Genomic DNA, 23,170 nt, shown 5'->3' with positions numbered 1-23,170 from the left:
AGAGAGAGAGAGAGAGAATTTTTATATTTAATTAATCTGAACAAATGGAAATGCTACTTTGAAAGTCTGGATTTAAATAGAATATATATATATATATATATATATCTATATATATATATATATATATATATATATAATAAATATATATATATATATATATAATAAAAGGAGCCATAAAAACACAAAAATGTAGAGAGAAAAGTACTATATTCAGAGACTGCTGTCTCTCTCTTCAGGTATATGAATGAGAAAAGTTTACAGAAAAGGTGGTATTTATACCAAGAGATCCGTCCACAAGTAAGCCAATTTAGGTCACCCCCGCTGATAATCTTCCTTTAATCTTCTTAAGCGTTTGTTGAATGAACACTGCGTCGACGACATCTGAGATCCAAGCCCCTTTTGAGATGTTCATTACCTGCTTCTCTTTTATTAAGGCCGATTCCATCATTTGACTCTTGTACCGGCAGTTGCTGCTATAAATTACACGTGACATATTCCAGTTTATTCTATGGTTATGTTCATTTATATGGTTGAAAATAGTTCTGTTGTCCATACCTAACTGACCATTTGTGTTGTATTAATCTCTGGGGAAGTGATTTACCTGTAAATCCGATGTAAGATTGGTCACAGTCCTGGCATGGGATCTCATATACCCCAGAGTCTTTGGGAGATGTCTTTTGTTGGACGTTAATCAGGGATTTGGCTAAGGTATTTAGGTAGGTAAATGCAAAAGGGTTGGATTTCCCAAGGGTGTGAGTTACTCTCTTAATCGTCTCCAGGTGGGGAATTTTTATTTTATTGTTGGTGTGTCTCTGGTCTTGTCTTTAGGGGGTCGGTAGAAAATTACGTTTGCTTTTTGAATTGCTTTCTCAATTATATGGTCAGGATACTTTAAAGATGAAAGTTGCTTGCGAATTAGTTCAAATTCTTTTTCCAGGAAATCTGGGGAACAAATTCGTAAGGCTCTTAAGAATAGGTTGCTAGCTACACCTATCTTGATAGTAATGTCGTGATAGCTAAAGTAGTGAATATATGAAAGTGAGAACGTTGGTTTTCTGTATATGGTAAATTTGTATTCTGTTGTGTCTCTGATTATTAAAACATCAAGAAAAGGAATTTTGTTGTCTGTTTCCCATTCAACTTTAAATTTGATGCTGGGCACTAATGCGTTTAATTTTGAGAGGAATTCATTAAAATTACCCCACTTATTATCCCAAAATGTTAGTATGTCATCCACGTATCTCATCCACAGCATGTTTTTGGGTTTTATTGCATTTATTACTGTAGTTTCAAAGTATTCCATGTACAGATTGGCTAAAATAGGACTTAAAGGACTACCCATACTACACCCGAATTTTTGCTTGTAGAATATTGATTCCCGAATGAAAATACGTTATTAGATGCACATAATTCAACTAACTTTATTATTTTGTCAAGCGCCAAAGGTAAATGATCTGAATAGGGGGATAATTTTTCCCTTAAAAACTGAAGAACGTCCTGTACTGGTACTTTTGTGAATAGGGAGTCTACCTCAAGGCTTAAAAGTTTTGTTTTGTGAAGTGGTATATGTGCTTCTCTGAATTTGTGACAAAAGTCTTCCGAATGTTTGATGTGACTGGGAGAAAAAGTGCCTAAAAAAGGAGAAAGGAGGCCAGCTAACCATTTAGAAATTTTGTAATTGAAAGCTCCGGCGCATGGAACGATGGGTCTGATTGGAAGATTGTCTTTGTGAGTTTTGGGAAGGCCATAAAAGTAGGGTAATTTAGGATTAATTACTTTAAATTTCTCTAATAGTTCAATACTCTTTTTGTCTTGGCCAATTAATCTTACTTTCCGAAAAAATTCTGTGGGAACGTTCTGGAGGGGATTTTTCGTCAGTTTTTCGTAAGTATTTGTGTCACTAAGACTGTGACCAATCTTACATCGGATTTACAGGTAAATCACTTCCCCAGAGATTAATACAACACAAACGGTCAGTTAGGTATGGACAACAGAACTCGGCTATTTTCAACCATATAAATGAACATAACCATAGAATAAACTGGAATATGTCACGTGTAATTTATAGCAGCAACTGCCGGTACAAGAGTCAAATGATGGAATCGGCCTTAATAAAAGAGAAGCAGGTAATGAACATCTCAAAAGGGGCTTGGATCTCAGATGTCGTCGACGCAGTGTTCATTCAACCAACGCTTAAGAAGATTAAAGGAAGATTATCAGCGGGGGTGACCTAAATTGGCTTACTTGTGGACGGATCTCTTGGTATAAATACCACCTTTTCTGTAAACTTTTCTCATTCTAATACCTGAAGAGAGAGACAGCAGTCTCTGAAATATAGTACTTTTCTCTCTACATTTTGGTGTTTTTATGGGCTCCTTTTATTAGATGGAATTCTGTTGTTACAGAACATTTTTACCAGTCATATATATATATATATATATGTATATATATATATATATATATATATATATATATATATATACGTTTCTGGTCTTTTCTAATTTTGAAGGAAAAACTAAAAAACGTTTATGAAGGAAAAAATGTTATACGACAACAGATACCCTAGAAATAAAATGCACTTAGGTTAGAAAGAGAGAGAAAAATAAACTAAAATTTTGATTGCCAGAAATAGAAAAAACTTGATCAAAAAAACACGTTGGATAAAATTTGAATGAAAGACAAAAGAAACACTTTTTAATGCGAGAAAGAAAAAACTAGCGAAAAAAAACACGCACTTTAATGTAGAAAATTTAATGATAAACAAAATAAAAACGTTAAAACATATGATTGAAATACTCTCAACTTGTCGAAAAAAAAAATCAATTTTTTTTAGCTTCTGAACGCAAGAAAAAAAACTACCATGAAAACACACACGTCAATGAATAAAATAATAATAAAAGCATAAAATGAAGATGCTAAAACATATCGTAGTAGTAGAATACAGTCAATTTACAAAAAATAAACAAAAAATAAAAATTAACACAAGAAACAGAAAAAACTAACCCCCAAAAAACACACACCTCAATCTAGAAAATATTACGGTAAAATAAGATAAAAAAAAAAGTTAAATATCTCCCAGGGGTGAAATACTCCCATATAAAAAAAAACCATGTTAAAAAATCTTACAAAAAAAAAAAATTCCCATCTTAAAAGAAAAAATAAAATAAAAAACGCAAAACAGGAAATGTCTTCCAAAGGGGCATTTTCGGAGTGGCTGGAATAGGACACTTTTCCTTCCTCTCCCCCCGCCCCCAAAACACACCCCACCCCCAGGGGCGTAGGATACCGTCCGCCCTGGGAGTGATCCTACATGGCTTTATAAGGCTAAAGGATACCGCCTATCTCTCTCTCTCTTTCTCTCTCGCTATATATATATATATATATAGATATATATATATATATATATATATATATATATATATATACATAAATTGACGCAGGTTGGAGATGAAGAAAAAGTATAAATTTCTGGTGAAATTTAAAAATAATACACAAATTTCGTGCAATTATGTTTGTATTTATTGAAGAAATTCAAATTGATAAACTTTTTGGAAACGTTTCAAAAGTTCTAGGGAATAAATTGACGAAGGTGAGGGGGAGACAAAATTTCCATTTCTTGTGAAATCGAAAGATAAAATTCAAGAAATGTATTTTGAGGCGAATTATTTGTGTATTTTGAGGGTCAGTTTCCGTTAAAAGTTTTTGTAAGTATATTTTATATATTTTTTAGAATAAATTTCCTTTATTTTCCAGTTTGTGCTCAGAGGACAGGTACATAATAAAAAAAACTCTCACTTAGAAATAAATTTTTTATTCCTCAGAGATAAAACAAAAGTACATTTAATATTTACTTCCAATTAACATATTTTGAAAACTTGTACAACAACTAACTCTTTCAATTTCCACCATATTCTTAGTATCCAAAAGAACACCAAAACGGATTGTCATCACGTCCCTAGAGGTCACAATCCCAACATGAATGGTCATCACGTTCGTAGAGGTCACAATCCAAGCATGAATGGTCATCACTTTCGTAGAGGTCACAATCCCTGCATGAATGGTCATCACTTTCGTAGAGGTCACAATCCCTGCATGAATGGTCATCACGTTCGTAGAGGTCACAATCCCTGCATGAATGGTCATCACGTTCGTAGAGGTCACAATCCCTGCATGAGTGGGCATCACGTTCGTAGAGGTCACAATCCCAAAATGGATCGTCATCACGTTCGTAGAGGTCACAATCCCAACATGAGTGGGCATCACGTTCGTAGAAGTTACAATCCCAAAATGGATCGTCATCACATTTGTAGAAGTCACAATCCCAAAATGGTTCGTCATCACATCCGTAGAAGTCACAATCCCAAAATGGATCGTCATCACTTTCGTAGAAGTTACAATCCCAACATGGGTCGGCATCACATTTGTAGAAGTCACAATCCCAACATGGTTCGTCACCATATTCGTAGGGGTCAAAATCCCAAAATGGATCGTCATCATATTCGTAGGGGTCATACAAATGCCAAAAAAGAGCCTTACCATACCCGTATGGATCGTAAGAGCCCCAAAATGGAGCGTCCCCATCTTCGTATGGATCGTGACCCCAAACGGAGGCGTCCCCATCTTCGTATGGATCGTAAGAGCCCCAAAATGGAGCGTCCCCATCTTTGTATAACTCGTGACCCCAAATGGAGTCGTCCCCATCTTCGTATGGATCGTAAGAGCCCCAAAATGGAGCGTCCCCATCTTTGTATAACTCGTGACCCCAAACTGGATCGTCACCATATTCGTAGGTGTCATATGCGTCCCAGAATGGATCTGCATCATATCCGTGGCGGTCATAAAAACCTGGATCTTCCAGATCCTCTACTGGATAAGGACTGCCCCTGTATGGCTCGTAGGGTGGACGCCTGTTCAAGATTATGGAAACCACGTTGTTGAGGAGTCCACCTTCCAGACTCCTGTAGGTTCCAGGCCAGTTCCTTCGCTTGTTCAAGGCGTGGATCAAGTGTATAGCTAACAGGTCCAAGCACTTCAGGCCGAGGGCGCCACCCTTCTTCTCCTTCTCCAGGCATGATAGCATCTTCTCTAGGGCTCCCATCGTCCGCCGAGCCGCGCCCCTCTCGTCCTCAAACTGATTCCTGAGTCGTAGGATTTCCCCCTCCAGTTCACGCATCCTCTTCCGCAAAGTGAGGAGTTCCTCCTCCTGGTTTTCCTTGACTGAGGAGGAGACGCCCTTCGGGGATGGTGCCTTCCTCTTCAGCTTCAGCGCCTCCTCCTGACAGTAGTCTTGCCCTTCAGTTTTTGGATCCAAGCCGTCCATCATCTCTCTCTTCAAAAGAGATGCGATATTTTGGGCCAAACTCGTCTCTCTTCGAGAGTAGTGAAGTTCATCTCTCCCCATCTCGATCTCCTTCTGCAGGAGAGGATTCTCTCGTGCGAGGGCGCCCTCTGATTTCTCAGCCTTCTCCGTCACCTCTTCTATCAGGCGATTGTACTTCATCCTGACCTGGCTGTTCTCCCTCGTTGATTCACTCGTCTTGGTCCAGTCTTGCAGTTGGCTACGAGGTCCCACAGTTTCGTCGCTACTTCTGTCAGGACCTAGCACTGTGGTCAGTCCTAGAAGGGCGAAGGCGCGTGTCCCAAGGGCGGGCTGCAGCAGTCTTATCTTACCGCCCATCAAAAATAGACTCGCCACTGCCGCTATCACAAGGATGCAGGAGATAATGAGCATGGTACGATACGACCTTTTTTGGTGACTTCACACGGCGCTCTGAGCTCTTTAAGTAGTTGTTGCTTTGGGGGATAAATCAGTTAATCTCAGACAAAAATGGGAAATATGTTCTGAGAAATATTTCGACGTTTCCTATAAATTCCTGAAGGATCTGTTTCACCATTTGTGTATTTTAGCTCTCTCTCTCTCTCTCTCTCTCTCTCTCTCTCTCTCTCTCTCTCTCTCTCTCTCTCACACACACACAGATTTGGAGTCTTAGCGCATATATATTTTGCAAGGCTCTCTCTCTCTCTCTCTCTCTCTCTCTCTCTCTCTCTCTCATACACACACACACACACACACACACACAGATTTGGAGTCTAAGCGCATATATATTTTGTAAAGCGTAAGGGCTCTCTCTCTCTCTCTCTCTCTCTCTCTCTCTCTCTCAGTTTCACTTCATTGATGTTTATAGTCCTTTTCCCGATTGATTATTTTAAACTATGATGTAAGAACGCTATGGCAACGTCATTGATTTTAAGAAAAATACAGCATTTCTCCCAAGATTAAACTGATCACTCAAAGAAGTTTCCCCTCAGTCGGGAAATATACCCGTGATAATCATGTGTTCGTCATATTTCACTGTTTTCTGCCACTACTTTAAGTTAGGTTGGGGTCGAAATCACCGTTACAAAGGTGGGGCCAGGTTCCCTGAGGTTGTCGTGCAATGTTAACTTTAGGAGTTCAAACGAAGATGCAACGCATCTCTGACCTAATCTTATTCTCTTCCCATCTTAATAATGTAAATTTTTTCTATTTATTAATGTGTCAATTGATTTTTTTATCAATTGATCTCTTTTGTTTTTCCTTTCTGTATTTCCTGTCACCTTCTGTTCCTTCTTCCTAACGAGCACCATCATATTATTTGGAAGCTTGAATTTCAAGCCGACGGCTCCTTTGGTGTGCTTGTTCCATATGAATAGGGTTCGTCATCTGGATTATAAACATTAATATAACTAGAAAGTGTATCATCTATTCCCAGTTACACATGAGCCTCAAATATCCTCTGCAAAGGCTGCTTTTTCAAACAAAACTCAAATCTTATGTAGTGCTTCAGCAACCTAAGAAAACTTGAAACAGGGTTTAGATTTTCAGGAAGTATCTACATTATAAATTTAGAGACTTTAAGCTTTTAACCAAATCACTTTAAACGATTGAACCACACAGCCTTCTACTATTTAGTCTACAGACCACAGCCTTCTACTATTTAGTCTACAGACCACACAGGCTTCTACTGTCAAGGCTACACAGACACACACAGCATGTTTAGATAGTGTAGATTAACCTGGCATATGACAGCAAGAGTCATTGCCTAGGGCAGCTCATCAGCCCAACTTGTTAGTGCACTAAGGTGTGACCGGGATCCTGAGGCTGGCATGCCCATCATGAATCTTACCATGCCAACAGAAATGTTTGTGCTTTAGAAGGATATTTTTCTCGTATAATTTAGGCATATATTGTCAAGCCATATTTACCAGCCCATTAAGTATACACGTAATAGTAATAATCTACAATTACGACATTCACTCAGGAAACCTTTCCTTTGGTACCTCTTCTATGACTTCTGAATTCCCAGTCAACTTCCTTTTTTCACTCGTTCTATGTCTTACAAAAGTCTAAATGTTATACCTAGTTCCATTTCAGTTTCAGATATCCAAGCCCATTAAATGTCTAGATGGTACACAATGTTTCGCTTCAGTTTCAACTATCTACGTCCATTAAAAAGTGTAGATAGTACTCCCAGTTACCTTATTCCAAGTTCTTCAAGTGCCTAGATGGTACACGGTGTCTCGTTTTAGTTTCAGCTGAAATCGTCTCTGGATTGATTCCCCAATAGCCTAGTGTTCCTCATTGAAGTTTTTCAGGTTTCCCCTAGTTTTAAAGTTTATGCTTCTATTTCCATGCGCCTGTTAGTCTGTCTTTCTATTTATCATTATTTGGAATTCCAGACTCCCTACAATATTAATGACGCAAAATAATCTATTTTAAGTCCAAAAGATTTTTATAACTAGTAAATCCTCAGTAGATGCAATCTTATATGGCATCAATACTTTCTTGGGTTCTCACCTTCCCAAATTTATTAAATTTAACAGCCCACACAAATGTTTTTCATAAATTCAGTGTTTCATATCAACTGTAACCCTTTCTATTTGGAAGCTGGAAATTCGTGATAACTATGACTAATTAGCCTTATAATTATGTTTTTTTTATTACCTACTTCATGAGCTTATTATTATGTAATTATACATATATATATATATATAATATATTATATATATATAATATATAATATATATATATATACTATATATATATATTTTAATATCTATATATATATATATTATATATATATATATATATATATATTATATATATATATATATATATATATATATATATATATATATTAATATATATGTATATATATATATATATATATATATATATGTGTGTGTGTGTGTGTGTGTGTGTGTGTATGTGATTTCAGTAAATGGTACCATTTTCTGTTTGGACATATTTGAGTATATACGATGCATTTTTGGAAAATCCTTTCTAACTCAAGGTTAATGATAGAATTTGGTTTAGTTTTAAAGTTTATTAGAAAAATAGAAAAAATAGTATACAAATGACTAGATCTGAAATACAAAAGGGTTTGAGTAATAATATTCTCTTATGAAACTCGATATAGAAAACGTTGCATGTATACATTATGCCTAGTCGACCTCTTCAATAACCGGTCCTCTGCCAGAGTAGGTCGAATTGCTACCGGAACTGCAGGATGACCTTGACCCTTGACCTGTCGCTCCTCCGTGAATCTTGGCAGCGAGGGGCTTCCATCTCGCTTCCAGCTTTTTCGTTCGATCCTCAAACTCCTCTTTCTCCGCCAGCTGGTTCCTATCGATCCAGGTGAGTGTTTCCTCCAGAAGGTGCTTCATGTTGACCCTTTCCTCTTCGTTCAGCTTGTTGGAGACGCCTTCCTCATCCAGCGTGCTCTTCAAGCTCAGACAGAGGGATTCCAGCTGGTTCTTGGCGTCGATCCTCTCCTTCTGCTTGGCATCTTCTGCGGCGTACTTCTCCGCCTCCTGCACCATGCGCTCGATGTCCTCCTTACTCAGGCGCCCTTTGTCGTTGGTGATGGTGATCTTGCTCGACTTCCCAGAGGACTTGTCTGCAGCAGACACGTTCAGTATCCCGTTGGCGTCGACGTCGAAGGTGACCTCGATCTGGGGAACTCCCCGAGGCGCTGGAGGGATGCCCGTGAGGTCGAACTTGCCCAGGAGGTTGTTATCTTTGGTCATTGCCCTTTCGCCCTCGTACACCTGGATGGTGACGCCAGGCTGGTTGTCTGAGTAAGTGGTGAAGACCTGCGTCTGTTTGGTGGGAATTGTGGTGTTGCGCTTGATCAGTGCAGTCATGACACCACCTGCCGTTTCGATACCCAAGGAAAGAGGAGCAACGTCAAGGAGAAGAAGGTCCTTGACTGCGTTTGACTGGTCTCCCCGAAGGATGGCACCCTGCACAGCCGCGCCATAGGCTACAGCCTCGTCAGGATTGATGGATTTGTTCAGTTCCTTGCCACTGAAGAAGTCCTGGAGCATTTTCTGCACCTTTGGGATACGAGTCGAACCCCCAACGAGGACTATGTCATCGATGCTGTTCTTGTCTAATTTGGCATCCCTAAGGGCTTTCTCAACTGGGGCCAAAGTGCTGCGGAAGAGGTCGGCGCACAGTTCCTCAAACCTGGCACGAGTAATGGACGTATAGAAGTCGATTCCTTCATAAAGAGAATCAATTTCTACGCTGGCTTGAGTTGAGGAGGACAAAGTACGCTTGGCCCTTTCGCAAGCTGTTCTCAGTCGCCTTAGGGAGCGTTTGTTTCCACTGATGTCTTTCTTGTACTTCCTCTGGAATTCCTGAATGAAATGATTCACCAGTCGGTTGTCAAAATCTTCCCCTCCCAGATGGGTGTCGCCTGCTGTTGCTTTCACTTCAAAGACTCCGTTGTCAATGTTCAAAATCGACACATCAAAAGTGCCACCACCCAAATCGAAGATCAGTACATTACGCTCCTTTCCTTGGCCAGCTTTCTTGTCTAAGCCGTAGGCAATTGCAGCTGCTGTAGGCTCATTGATGATTCTTAGCACATTTAACCCTGCAATGATCCCAGCATCCTTGGTAGCCTGTCTCTGGGAGTCATTGAAGTAAGCAGGAACTGTGATGACTGCGTCTGAAACTCTCTTACCCAAGTAGGCTTCTGCTGTCTCCTTCATCTTGGTCAGCACCATGGAGGAGATCTCCTCTGGGTTGAAGGTCCTGAGTTCTCCCCTGTACTCCACCTGTAGCTTTGGCTTAGCAGATTCACTGACAACCTTGAAAGGCCAATGTCTGATGTCACTCTGGACTGTGGGGTCGTCGAACTTCCTGCCAATCAACCTCTTGGCATCAAAGACGGTGTTGGTGGGGTTGATGGCTGCCTGGTTCTTAGCTGCATCTCCAATGAGTCTCTCTGTGTCATTGAAGGCCACATATGAGGGCGTGGTTCTGTTTCCCTGGTCGTTGGCAATGATCTCCACTTTGCCGTTCTCAAACACACCCACGCACGAGTAGGTGGTTCCCAGGTCGATGCCTATAGCTGGAGCTGCCATTTCTAAGTCAATAGTCTCAGTGTGTAGACGAAATCAAGTAAACTTTCTTTACTTGACACTCGAGATATTATCCTTTCCTTTACTTCAGACAGTTTTTTTTCTGATGACTTTCTCTCTCAAGACAAATTTCCACTCAACTCACGAGAAATTCTCTCTATCTCAGATTTCTGTTTATCGTGTGTGAACTCTCTGGCTGCCGGTGTAGTTCTGATTTGAAGCAGTCTGCCTTCACCTCTTTTATACAGAATCCGTTTTCTCTCGAGGTTTCACGTACCTTCTAGAATTTATGGGAAGACTCCGGTAGACCCACTCGATGTTTCTAGAAGCTGCTGTGGATATTTTTTATATTGGGAAACAATAATTTACCGTCATAATTACATAAATAGCTGGGAAATCCGTTAGAGTAACCAAAGCAATGCGACGATTCGACGCTATTTATATATCTGTAGTACTTTTAGAGACACGAATGACGTCATATCGTCATTATTCGAGAACTTGACCGAATCAATGTGGTATCTTCTGAGAATAGAATAATTTATTCAATAAATGACGTAAAAAAACAGGTCAATAAACCGTTCATACATTGCTTAGAGACACAAAGTAACACTGTGAGGAATTCCTCTCACAACGATTTTATTTTCTAATATTTTTGTGTATTCACTTGTTTCCATGCTATTTTTCTTTTATTATCGTTATTAGTGTCTGTCTCCTAAGAAATTATGGATTGATTTTCACTGCGTATTGCCGTCTGTCAGGTAATCGACAGACAGGAACTATGTTACTGTATTTGTATTCATGTGAAAACCAAATATATTCGCATGCCCAAATATTTTGTAAAGATATGTACGTCTACATTGCATGACATAATAAGGGTGAAAGAACCACATCTATTCGAGAATGACACTCTTAACATTATATTATCTGATTTGCTATGTTCTAGTCTAGTACGTAGTATCTGTGGTGCGGTTGGCAGTGAAAAGGTGGTTTTACACAAAGACGAGGTCTTTTGACATAAACGTCAGTGGACGTTTTAGTAACGAAGTATAATTACTGTTTTAGTTATGATGGTTCATTTGTCTTTATATATATGAAGTTGTTCTGGGTGAATGTATTGTGCATGTTGCGTGTGGTAAGAGTTGGTGTCATTGGGTCTTGTTTGTGCCTCTCGCCAGAGAAGCCATTAGGAGAGGTCAAAAGATCGTGAGGGGAAGGGAAGAGTAGTAGTTCGCCCCTCTGAACGCTCCTTTGCGTGCCCCTCTAGGAGTGTGTATGCGTATGTGCGTAGTACACTGTATGGCATGATACCGCCCAAAATTGTATTGACACACACCACAAATTAATTCACTACATTTAATAAATATGTTGAAGTTGCACACTATTATATTAGGATTTATTTTTGACAACGAACTTGATAATTATTGTAAAGTTTTTTATGTTCATGAAAACCTTGTAAGTCAGTTCTGCATTCGTGGTAATTGTATAACTTGTCTCTTTTCCCCAACAAAACCCGAATGCAGGACGGAACGAACTGCTTCTTGGCTCAACTTTTGAGGTGACCTGTTATCTAGTGTTGTGTAGTATTTTGTGTGTGAATTTAGAAAGGGCGATTGCCCTGATTCTTTGAATTTTGACGTAATTTGTTTCATTTGAGTGCCATTGATATACAATTCCCTTTGAGTGATTAATTTCATTGTCACTTATATGTTATTAATCTTTCAAATGTTTAACTTTTAGTTATTAAATTAATTTTAACTTTACATTTATCAAATGCGTTTCAATATCCCTCGATTTTATCTCATTTTTCCTATGTTTCAGTTCTATGGATGGTGAATATAGATTGATCAGATAAACCTTTATTGTGTTCATACTTTAAGGTTATGCAAATAACTTTTAGAAACGAGATATATATATATATATATATATATATATATATATATATATATATATATATATATATATATATAGAAAACAAGATTGATTATCATACTATTATATATATATATATATATATATATATACTATATATATATATATTATATATATATATATATATATATATAGATATATATATATATATATATATATATATATATATATATATATATATATATCTATATATATATATTATACATAATCAACCCTGTTTTCCTTATAGTACTAGTCATCAAACTTTGCATCATGTATTAGTGCAATGACGAGAACTATCAATAACGCCTGTGTTTCTTTGCGTCTCTAAGCAATGTATGAACGGTTTATTGACCTGTTTTTATGTCATTTATTGAATTAATTATTCTATTCTCAGAAGATACCACATTGATTCGGTCAAGTTCTCGAATAATGACGATATGACGTCATTCGTGTCTCTAAAAGTACACAGAGATAAATATAGCGTCGGGGGGGGGGGGGGGGGGGGAATATTCGCATTACTTTGGTTACTCTAACGGATTTCCCAGCTATTTATGTAATTATGACGGTAAATGATTGTTTCCCAATTCATAAAAAAGTAAATATATAAAAAAATATCCACAGCAGCTTCTAGAAACATCGAGTGGGTCTACCGGTGTCTTCCCTTAAATTCTAGAAGGTACGTGAAACCTCGAGAGAAAACGGATTCTGTATAAAAGAGGTGAAGGCAGACTGCTCCAAATCAGAACTACAACGGCAGCCAGAGAGTACACACACGATACACAGAAATCTGAGATAGAGAGAATTTCTCGTGAGTGAAGTGGAAATTTGTCTTGAGAGAGCAAGTCATCAGAAAAAAAATCTGTCTGAAGTGAAGATAAGGATAATATCTCGAGTGTCAAGTAAAGAAAGTCTACTTGGAAGGAAAGAATAATATCTCAAGTGTCAAGTGAAGAAAGTCTACTTATTTCGTCTACACACTGAGACTATTGACTTAGAAATGGCAGCTCCAGCTATTGGCATCGACCTGGGCACCACCTACTCGTGCGTGGGTGTGTTTGAGAACGGCAAAGTGGAGATCATTGCCAACGACCAGGGAAACAGAACCACGCCCTCATATGTGGCCTTCAATGACACAGAGAGACTCATTGGAGATGCAGCTAAGAACCAGGCAGCCATCAACCCCACCAACACCGTCTTTGATGCCAAGAGGTTGATTGGGAGGAAGTTCGACGACCCCACAGTCCAGAGTGACATCAGACATTGGCCTTTTAAGGTTGTCAGTGAATCTGCTAAGCCAAAGCTACAGGTGGAGTACAGGGGAGAACTCAGGACCTTCAACCCAGAGGAGATCTCCTCCATGGTGCTGACCAAGATGAAGGAGACAGCAGAAGCCTACTTGGGTAAGAGAGTTTCAGACGCAGTCATCACAGTTCCTGCTTACTTCAATGACTCCCAGAGACAGGCTACCAAGGATGCTGGGATCATTGCAGGGTTAAATGTGCTAAGAATCATCAATGAGCCTACAGCAGCTGCAATTGCCTACGGCTTAGACAAGAAAGCTGGCCAAGGAAAGGAGCGTAATGTACTGATCTTCGATTTGGGTGGTGGCACTTTTGACGTGTCGATTTTGAACATTGACGATGGAGTCTTTGAAGTGAAAGCAACAGCAGGCGACACCCATCTGGGAGGGGAAGATTTTGACAACCGACTGGTGAATCATTTCATTCAGGAATTCCAGAGGAAGTACAAGAAAGACATCAGTGGAAACAAACGCTCCCTAAGGAGGGCGACTTGGAAGAACAGCTTTTGTGAAAGGGCCAAGCGTACTTTGTCCTCCTCAACTCAAGCCAGCGTAGAAATTGATTCTCTTTATGAAGGAATCGACTTCTATACGTCCATTACTCGTGCCAGGTTTGAGGAACTGTGCGCCGACCTCTTCCGCAGCACTTTGGCCCCAGTTGAGAAAGCCCTTAGGGATGCCAAATTAGACAAGAACAGCATCGATGACATAGTCCTCGTTGGGGGTTCGACTCGTATCCCAAAGGTGCAGAAAATGTTGCAGGACTTCTTCAGTGGCAAGGAACTGAACAAATCCATCAATCCTGACGAGGCTGTAGCCTATGGCGCAGCTGTGCAGGGTGCCATCCTTCGGGGAGACCAGTCAAACGCAGTCAAGGACCTTCTTCTCCTTGACGTTGCTCCTCTTTCCTTGGGTATCGAAACAGCAGGTGGTGTCATGACTGCACTGATCAAGCGCAACACCACAATTCCCACCAAACAGACGCAGGTCTTCACCACTTACTCAGACAACCAGCCTGGCGTCACCATCCAGGTGTACGAGGGCGAAAGGGCAATGACCAAAGATAACAACCTCCTGGGCAAGTTCGACCTGACGGGCATCCCTCCAGCGCCTCGGGGAGTTCCCCAGATCGAGGTCACCTTCGACGTCGACGCCAACGGGATACTGAACGTGTCTGCTGCAGACAAGTCCTCTGGGAAGTCGAGCAAGATCACCATCACCAACGACAAAGGGCGCCTGAGTAAGGAGGACATCGAGCGCATGGTGCAGGAGGCGGAGAAGTACGCCGTAGAAGACGCCAAGCAGAAGGAGAGGATCGACGCTAAGAACCAGCTGGAATCCCTCTGTCTGAGCTTGAAGAGCACACTGGATGAGGAAAGCGTCTCCAACAAGCTGAACGAAGAGGAAAAGGCCAACATGAAGCACCATCTGGAGGAAAAACACACCTGGATCGACAGGAACCAGCTGGCGGAGAAAGAGGAGTTTGAGGATCGAATGAAAAAGCTGGAAGCAAGTTGGAAGCCCCTCGCTGCCAAGATTCACGGAGGAGCAACAGGTCAAGGGTCAAGGTCATCCTGCGGTTCCGGTAGCAACTCGACCTACTCTGGCAGAGGACCAGTTATTGAAGAGGTCGACTAGGCATAATGTAGTACAAACAACATTTTCTATATCGAGTTTCATAAGAGAATATTATTCCTCAAACCCTTTTGTATTTCAGATCTAGTCATTTGTATGGTATATTTTTCTAATAAACTTTATAAATTAAACCAAATTCTGTCATTAACCTTAAGTTAGAAATGATTTTCCAAAATGCATCGTATATATTTAAATATGTGCAAACACAAAATGGTAACATTTACTGAAATGACATATATTATATATATATATATATAATTACATAATAATAAGCTTATGAAGTAGATAATAAAGAAACATATTTATGAGGCTAATTAGTCATGGCCATCACGAATTTCTGGCTCCCAAATAGATAAAGTTACAGTTGATATGAAACGATGAATTTATGAAAAACATTTGTGTGGGAAGGTGAGAACCCAAGAAAGTGTTGATGCAATAAAAGATTGCATCTACTGTGGATTTACTAGTTATAAAAATCTCTTGGACTTCAAATAGATTATTTTGCATCATTAATATTGTAGGGAATCTGGAATTCCAACTAATGAGAAATAGTTTGATAGACTAACAGGCCTATGGAAGAAGAATTATAAACTTTAAAATTAGGTGAAACCTGGGAAACTTAGATGGGAAACACTAGGCTATTGGGGAATCAATCCAGAGACGGTTTCAGCTGAAACTGAAACGAGACATCGTGTACCATCTAGACACTTGAAGAACTTGGAATAAGGTAACTGAGAGTACTATCTACACTTTTAACGGACGTAGATAGTTGAAACTGAAGCGAAACATCGTGTACCATTTAGACATTCGAGGGGCTTGGATAGCTGAAACTGAAATGGTACCTTGTATAACATTTAGACTTTCGTAAGACATAGAACAAGTGAAAAAAGGTAGATGACTGGGAATTTGTAAGTCATTGCAGAGGTACCAAAGGAAAGGTGCCCTGAGTGAATGTCGTAATTGGAGAGGATTACAATTACGAATATACTTAATGGGCTGGTAAACATGGCTTGACAATATATCCCTAAATCATACAAGAGAAATATCCTTCTAAAGCGCAAACATTTCTGTTGGCATGGTAAGATTCATGATGGGCATGCCAGCCTCAGGATCCCTGTCACACTTAGTGCACTAAGAAGTTGGGCTAACGAGCTGCCCTAGGCAGGACTCTTGCTGTCATATGCCAGGTTAATCTACACCATCTAAACATGCTGTTTATGTCTGTGTAGCCTGAATAGTTGAAGGCTGTGTGGTGTGGTATGTAGCCTTGATAGTAGAAGGTTGTGTGGGTGTGTAGCCTAGATGACAGAAGGCTGTGTGGTGTGTAGCCTAGATAGTACAAGGCTGTGTGGGTGTGTAGCCTACATAGTAGAAGACTGTGTGGTGAGTAGCCTAGATAGTAGAAGGCAGTGCAGGTGTGAAGGCTATGCGGTGTGTAGCCTAGATAGTAGAAGGTTATGTGTGTAACCTAAATAATCGAAGGGTGTGTGGTGTGGTATGTAGACTAAATAGCAGAAGGCTATGGTGGTTCGAATCATTAAAGGGCTTTGCTTAAATGTTTAAAGTCATTAAATTTATAATGTAGATATTACCTGAAAATCTAAACCGTTTCAAGTTTTCTTAGGTTACTGAAGCACTACAAAAGATTTGAGTTTTGTTTGAAAAAGCAGCCATTGAAGAGGATATTTGAGGCTCATGTGTAACTGGGAATAGATGATACACTTTCTAGTTAGTTTAATGTTTATAATCCAGATGATGAACCTATTCATATGGAACAAGCACACCAAAGGAGCCAACCTTTGAAGAGAAAATTTAAGGCTCATGTTCAACTGGGAGTAGATGATACACGTTCTAGTTATGTTAATGTTTATAATTAAGCTTCCAAAGAATATGATGGTGTTCGTTAGAAAGAAGTAACAGAAGGTGACAGAAAATGCATAAAGGAAAAAAAAGAGATCGCTTGTTAAAAAAAATCAATTGACACATTAATAAACAGAAAAATTTACATCATTAAGATGGGAAGAGAATAAGATTAGGTCAGAGATGCGTTGCATCTTCGTTTGAACTCCTGGTGTTCAAATTCCACGAAAACCTCAGGGAAGATGGCCCCCCTCCCCCCTTGTATAATGATTTCGACCCCACCCCCCTCCAACCCAACCTGAAATAGTGGGTGAAAGCAGTGAAATATAAGAACACATAATTATCACGGTTATATTTCATGACTAAACGAAACCTCTCAGAGTGAACAGTTTAATCTTGGAGAAAATGCTGTATACTTCATAAATCAATGCAGTGGGCATAGCGTTCTCGCATCATAGTTTAAAATAAACAGTCGAGAAAAGGTTTATAAACAGCAATGAAGTGAAATTGTCAAAACATTTATGATTTTATGTTGCGAAGTTTACGTAACTTTAATACATAGATATGAGAATAGCAGCTGTTCAAACAGAACTCGCATTCATGACCTATAATACATTAAAATACTAAAGGTAGGTTTACACCTATACTTTTTTTTTTTAGTTATGGCGTGGGTCCGCAAGAAGCCGCCAGAAAGCGCACCAAAAGGTAAGGATGGCGCTGGTGGTGTCTGGAGCGGTCCACCAAAGTCGTACGGAGCCGCCAGGTCTTGGTGAAACAGTAGACTTACAATGCTCCCAAAAACGTTTATAGTGACAGTGAGAGGTAAGACAAAGTATTCACTATCTTTAGAAAGGTTCATATAGTTAATTGTTTAGCCTTGCAAATTAAAAAACAATTTAGCCCGTTCACAAACGCAATATAACCTCGTCAACGTCCTAGGCCTATGGTGAGCCCAGGCTTAGTGCAATATTCAACATCAGCTCTCGCGTTCTGGAATCACGTTATATAATGTACTTATCTGTATAACGCTATTGGACAGAAAAGCAAAAATATGATATTTACACCTCATAACACCTAAATTAATGAAATTTCAATACATTTGATCTAGTTACGATAAGCACTCCGGATGACATTTTTCTTTATAAGATTACTTATGTTTCCTCTGGTAATAAATGAGTGTACATAGACCTTAGGAGATAACGACATTGAATAAGGAAAAATATGCACTACCAGATAAGTATACACACACTGATGAACAGTATTACATTAAAGCTTTTATATGCCTAATTAAAAGTATCAAGCCACACACACGTTAATGACCAGTGATGTAAATATCTCTAGATTCAAATCAGTTGTACTAGTCCTGCCCGCACGTATTCATAGTTTATTTTTCGTACTTTACTCGACAAACACATTACGATTTAAAAGCAGAATGGATGTGTAAATCATTATTCTAAAATGTCGGTCTATGTATATAATGAAACTTACTTTGTTTGCCAGTTTACGTGTTTAATCTAATAGTCTAATTCTTAGACATATCTTTTGATATCTAAAGATGGCGGGTAGGTTCAGACTCGAGGAATCATGCACATAATGAAATATATATACAGATGCATGTAATTAGTGGTTACATGAAACAAAGTTAATAAGAATATTATATTATTATTGTTGTTGTTGACGTTGAAACCTCTTAACGTGTTTTTGGCTTAATACTTTAATTAGGCCTATAAAAGCCTTTTTTTTAATTTAATATTGCTCATCAGTGTGTATATATTCATCTGGTAGTGCATATTTTTTCTTATTCCATTTCGTATCTCCTAAAGTCTATATACACTCATTTATCACCAGAGGAAATATAAGTAATCTTATAAAGAAAAATGTCATCCGGAGTGCTTATCGTAATTAGATCAAATCTATTGGAATTTCATTAATTTTGGTGTTATGAGGTGTAAATATTATACTTTTGCTCTTCTGTCCAATAGCGTTATGCAGATAAGTACATTATATAACGTGATTCCAAAACGCGAGAGCTGATGGTGAATATTGCGCTAAGCCTGGGCTCACCATAGGCCTAGGACGTTGACGAGGTTATACTGCGTTTGTGAACGGACTATCCTATTTTTACTTGCGAGGCCGGGTAGTTCTGTCTCTAGGATAAACAATGAACTATATGAACCTTTGTAAAGATAGTGAATACTTTGTCTTACCCCTCACTGTCACTGTAAACATTTTTGTAAGCATTGTAAGTCTACTGTTCCACTAAGGGTATAGCTACTACCCTGGATATACTACTCTCTCTCTCTCTCTCTCTCTCTCTCTCTCTCTCTCTCTCTCTCTCTCTCTCTCTCTCTCTCTCTCTCTCTCTCGTTAGTACATTTAAATGGTTCCATAGCCCAGGATACAAGAGTGTGTCTCTAATTATAAGTTTAGGCTTGAATAGTGATGCTAGCAACAAAATCCAGCAGTCAAAGGGTTCATTTATTTCATAAATGCCACGAAGTATTTAGGAAGTCTTTTAGAGACATTCTTGAATATTAAATAATTATGATATGCTCGCAGAATGCAATGGATGCTATTTTATATCGAATATTTTGCCAAGATTTTAGCAAATTCTTAGTCCGAAGTTAGCTGGTGTCACTTCGTATCGGAGCGTCGTAGTACTAAAGAATTAATCAGATTACTTTATAGGTAACTTACGGATAAAAACAAGTCATGAGGAGGTTTCCATAAATTTTAAGTACCCCGTTTTCTTGCTATGATAATTAATTGATTGACAGGCAGTAGATAAAGTGAGCCTTATCAGTGACAGTGACATATTTCTACCAAATAGAAGTAAATTCGTGCGTCATTTAAATATTCAAAACTGACAAACAATGTTCTTGATATTTAAAACACCCTGGAATCGTTAATTTAGGAAAAGGGTTATATATTTTAAAACCTTTTCGTGTTACTTGTAGTTAATTAAGCAGTAATATAAGCTAAAGCAGTTAGTGATAGCGCTTATCAGAGATAACCGCTGATAAGACCAACGTCCATCTTAACCAGAACTGTCACTTATCAGTCTCACCCTTCTTCAGTGCAATAACATCTACTTATTTTGGAAGTATTCTTCATTATTCCGAATTATAGAAAGCAGTAGCAGATAATTTATCATAAAATGAGTACATGTGTCGTGAAGATTGTTTATTTACGTGAATAAAACCAAGAAAAGGCCTCCTAAGTGAACGTTGTAACAACTTAGGCCTAGAGAGAGAGGCTTCGTACGTGCATGACCAAAAACTTTCAGTCGCTGTGTTGCGAATTAAATTAGACTAACCCTTTTATAAAGAGTTATATTCTTGATATTATACCAATTATGGAACTAAAAAGGATCCTGAAACTGAGGGGATTCGGCGCTATTGGAAGTGCAGTGTTTTTAGTGAGCGTCCTCTCTATACTTGTCTGTGTCTTGTGGGTTCTGGAACTGTGGATGTTTTTTCTGTAATTATTCCCTTTAACAGACAACAGACGGCTGCGATTTAAGGTTATTATAGCTTTAAAATTATCTATTTGGTGGCACTGTTACCTGATGAACGCATTGACTAATACTGTTTGAAATGACTAAACAAGAAGTGTTTGGATTTACAATAGTTACCAATAAATAATTTGAACAAAGAAAACTTGTAAACAATGAAAACGAAAATATATTTTATGGGAAACTTGTATTAATTGTCCGGACATTAATACATCATTTATTCATTATTTACACATTGATTTGTCTTAATAAAACAATCATCTTGAGCTATAGTTAATACTTAAAACGACGTCTATATCGAAGGGACACAATTAACTAGTCGAAAAAATGGTAAGTTTTGAATTATATCCTTTTTTTATTTTTAGTTTTTCTTTTAAAATACTTAAAAGATTCATGTGCAAATGTCCTTTAATATTATTAAACATTAATATAGATCACATAAGTCCTAAAATTACTGTAGTAAAGTCTATCATAAGTCAACGACGGTGTTACTATTTTCATTCGTGTGGTTTTATATTTTAATTATTGATCAATCTTTTCAAAAAAAAAAAAAAAAAAAAAAACTTGAACTGTCATATATAAGTGTAATATTGCTCCATTCTTCTAATAAGCACAATTATCTCGTCGAAAATTGTAAGTTTGTAATAATGTCCATCAAGTTCTTGCTATTTTTTTGTCAAATAAACTTACAAATTTATAAATATCTGGACTTTGATATGGTTACACTTTAATACAGATTACACTAGTCATGAAATTAATGTAGTATGCTCTTATTATAAGTGTCAGACTGCTCTGTTTTTAATTCTAGTGATGAAAAACCAGTGTAAATTATTTAAAAAATAATGTAGGTCTTTGTATTTTTCATCATTAGTGTAGGCTACAATAGTAATTAAATTACTTTATTATTGTATGTTATAAGTGTGAAACAGCTTTACTTTTTAGTCTTGAGATTAAAGATTAGGAATTATTTTATGGAAACATACATGGAGGTAGGCCTATGTCTTTTCCAGCATTAATATAGATTATAATAGCCATGGAATTACTGTAGTCGTGTCTATTATAAGCATCATACTGCTTTATTTTTCCTTCTTGCAATTACAAATCGAAGTGTTCATGATTTTAAGGATTTCGAATTCACATGTTAGGCCTATGTCATTTTCAACATTAGTATTGATTACAATAGTCATGGAATTACCGTAGTAATGACTATTGTAAGCGTCATACTGCCTTATTTTTCATTCTTGCAATTAAAATTCAAAGTATAAATGCTTAAAGAACTAGAATTGACAGGTTTAGGCAATGTATTTTTCAACAACAGAATTAGAGCATGTACAGATATATACGTTCTACATGCAATGGAACATCTCAACATCTTCCACTTTGCTCAATATCACAAGGTAGACTTATCTGATAAAAGCATTTTTATTGTTTCTTGATAAGAATTGAAACAAAGGAGCCAATAATCTCTTATCGTATTTTCTTTAAAAAAATATATTAAAAACGATAAATATAAAAGAGTTATCTTTCCTTCTTACAGCATTGAGTTTTGTGCATGTCTGAATATGTTAAATGATTTGATATTTGAGAAGTTACGTAGATTTTTTTACCTATAAGATGATTCCTTATTGACTAACTGAGAGATTTTTACCTATAAAACTAATGCTCATTTACTGACGGAGAGATTTTTACCTCTAAGATAACTGCTCATTTACTAACAGAGAGAGAGAGAGAGAGAGAGAGAGAGAGAGAGAGAGAGAGATTCCCCCTCTGGACGAAAGATGCATTCTCCCGAAGGCTGATAAAGGCTGCCTCCGATTTACATTCCAAGGAAGGACCTTTTATCGAGCAGTATACAGGAAGTCTTTGAACGTAGAGTATCCTTTTGAATGGGGCCAAGTGAACTTTGGACTCTCTCTCTCTCTCTCTCTCTCTCTCTCTCTCTCTGTTTGCTATGTCTAGATGCCTGAAATGGGACCAAGTGAACTTTGAACTCTTGACAGATGCGTCTAGTTATCTCTCTCTCTATCTCTCTCTCTCGTTCTAGAACGTTTGAATGGAGCCAAGTGAACTTTGAACTCTCTCTCTCTCTCTCTCTCTCTCTCTCTCTCTCGTTCTAGAATGAATGGAGCTAGGTGAAGTTTGAACTCTTGATAGATGCGTCTAGTCTCTCTCTCTCTCTCTCTCTCTCTCTAGAATGAATGGGGCCAAGTGAACTTTGAACTCTCTCTCTCTCTCTCTCTCTCTCTCTCTCTCTCTCTCTCTCGTTCTAGAGGCTTTGAATGAAACCAAGTGAACGTAGAACTCCGACAGATGCTCTCTCTCTCTCTCTCTCTGCTCTTTCTCTAGGAAATAGAATTAACGTCAAGGTTTACATAGAATTTATTTTTTTTTAATTTATCAATGGACCAAATTCATAGTCTCACCACGAAGCCTATATTTGGATGGGCATTGCCCAATGCCCGAGAAAAATGATGACCCCCTTGTTAGCATCACTTCTTCAACTTTCACTGACACCCGTGGTGCCAGATGCACGACCG

At 38.2% G+C, this 23,170-nt stretch overlaps 3 protein-coding genes across 3 annotated transcripts in view; 2 read left to right on the top strand and 1 right to left on the bottom strand.

Annotated features, from left to right (window-relative positions):
* Window positions 1–8,356: 8,356 nt before the first annotated feature.
* LOC135227108 (heat shock 70 kDa protein 1-like) lies at window positions 8,357–10,638 on the bottom strand. Its single transcript, XM_064266980.1, has one exon. The coding sequence runs from the start codon at window positions 10,414–10,416 to the stop codon at window positions 8,485–8,487; it is 1,932 nt and encodes a 643-aa protein (XP_064123050.1). The 5' UTR covers window positions 10,417–10,638; the 3' UTR covers window positions 8,357–8,484.
* Window positions 10,639–13,052: 2,414 nt separating this feature from the next.
* On the top strand, window positions 13,053–15,379 carry LOC135227107 (heat shock 70 kDa protein 1-like). The gene has a single exon (XM_064266979.1). The coding sequence runs from the start codon at window positions 13,322–13,324 to the stop codon at window positions 15,260–15,262; it is 1,941 nt and encodes a 646-aa protein (XP_064123049.1). The 5' UTR covers window positions 13,053–13,321; the 3' UTR covers window positions 15,263–15,379.
* A 4,810-nt stretch (window positions 15,380–20,189) lies between these two features.
* Window positions 20,190–23,170, top strand: part of LOC135227105 (unconventional myosin-Ie-like) — a 117,668-nt gene continuing 114,687 nt past the window's right edge. The window contains exon 1 of the mRNA XM_064266972.1: window positions 20,190–20,963. Within this exon, the coding sequence (XP_064123042.1) occupies window positions 20,961–20,963 (3 nt within the window). The 5' untranslated portion in view covers window positions 20,190–20,960. The remainder of the gene's footprint in view (window positions 20,964–23,170) is intronic.

The sequence above is a fragment of the Macrobrachium nipponense genome, chromosome 15, assembly GCF_015104395.2.
Source record: "Macrobrachium nipponense isolate FS-2020 chromosome 15, ASM1510439v2, whole genome shotgun sequence".
NCBI classification, from domain to species: Eukaryota; Metazoa; Arthropoda; class Malacostraca; order Decapoda; family Palaemonidae; genus Macrobrachium; species Macrobrachium nipponense.
The sequence above is the reverse complement of the archived record's forward strand: the minus strand, read 5'-3'. Positions and strand labels throughout refer to the sequence as shown.

What these genes read in the sequence shown, in the direction of transcription:
- LOC135227108 (XM_064266980.1), bottom strand. Translation starts at nt 10,416, where the DNA reads ATGGCAGCTCCAGCTATAGGCATCGACCTGGGAACCACCTACTCGTGC.
- LOC135227107 (XM_064266979.1), top strand. Translation starts at nt 13,322, where the DNA reads ATGGCAGCTCCAGCTATTGGCATCGACCTGGGCACCACCTACTCGTGC.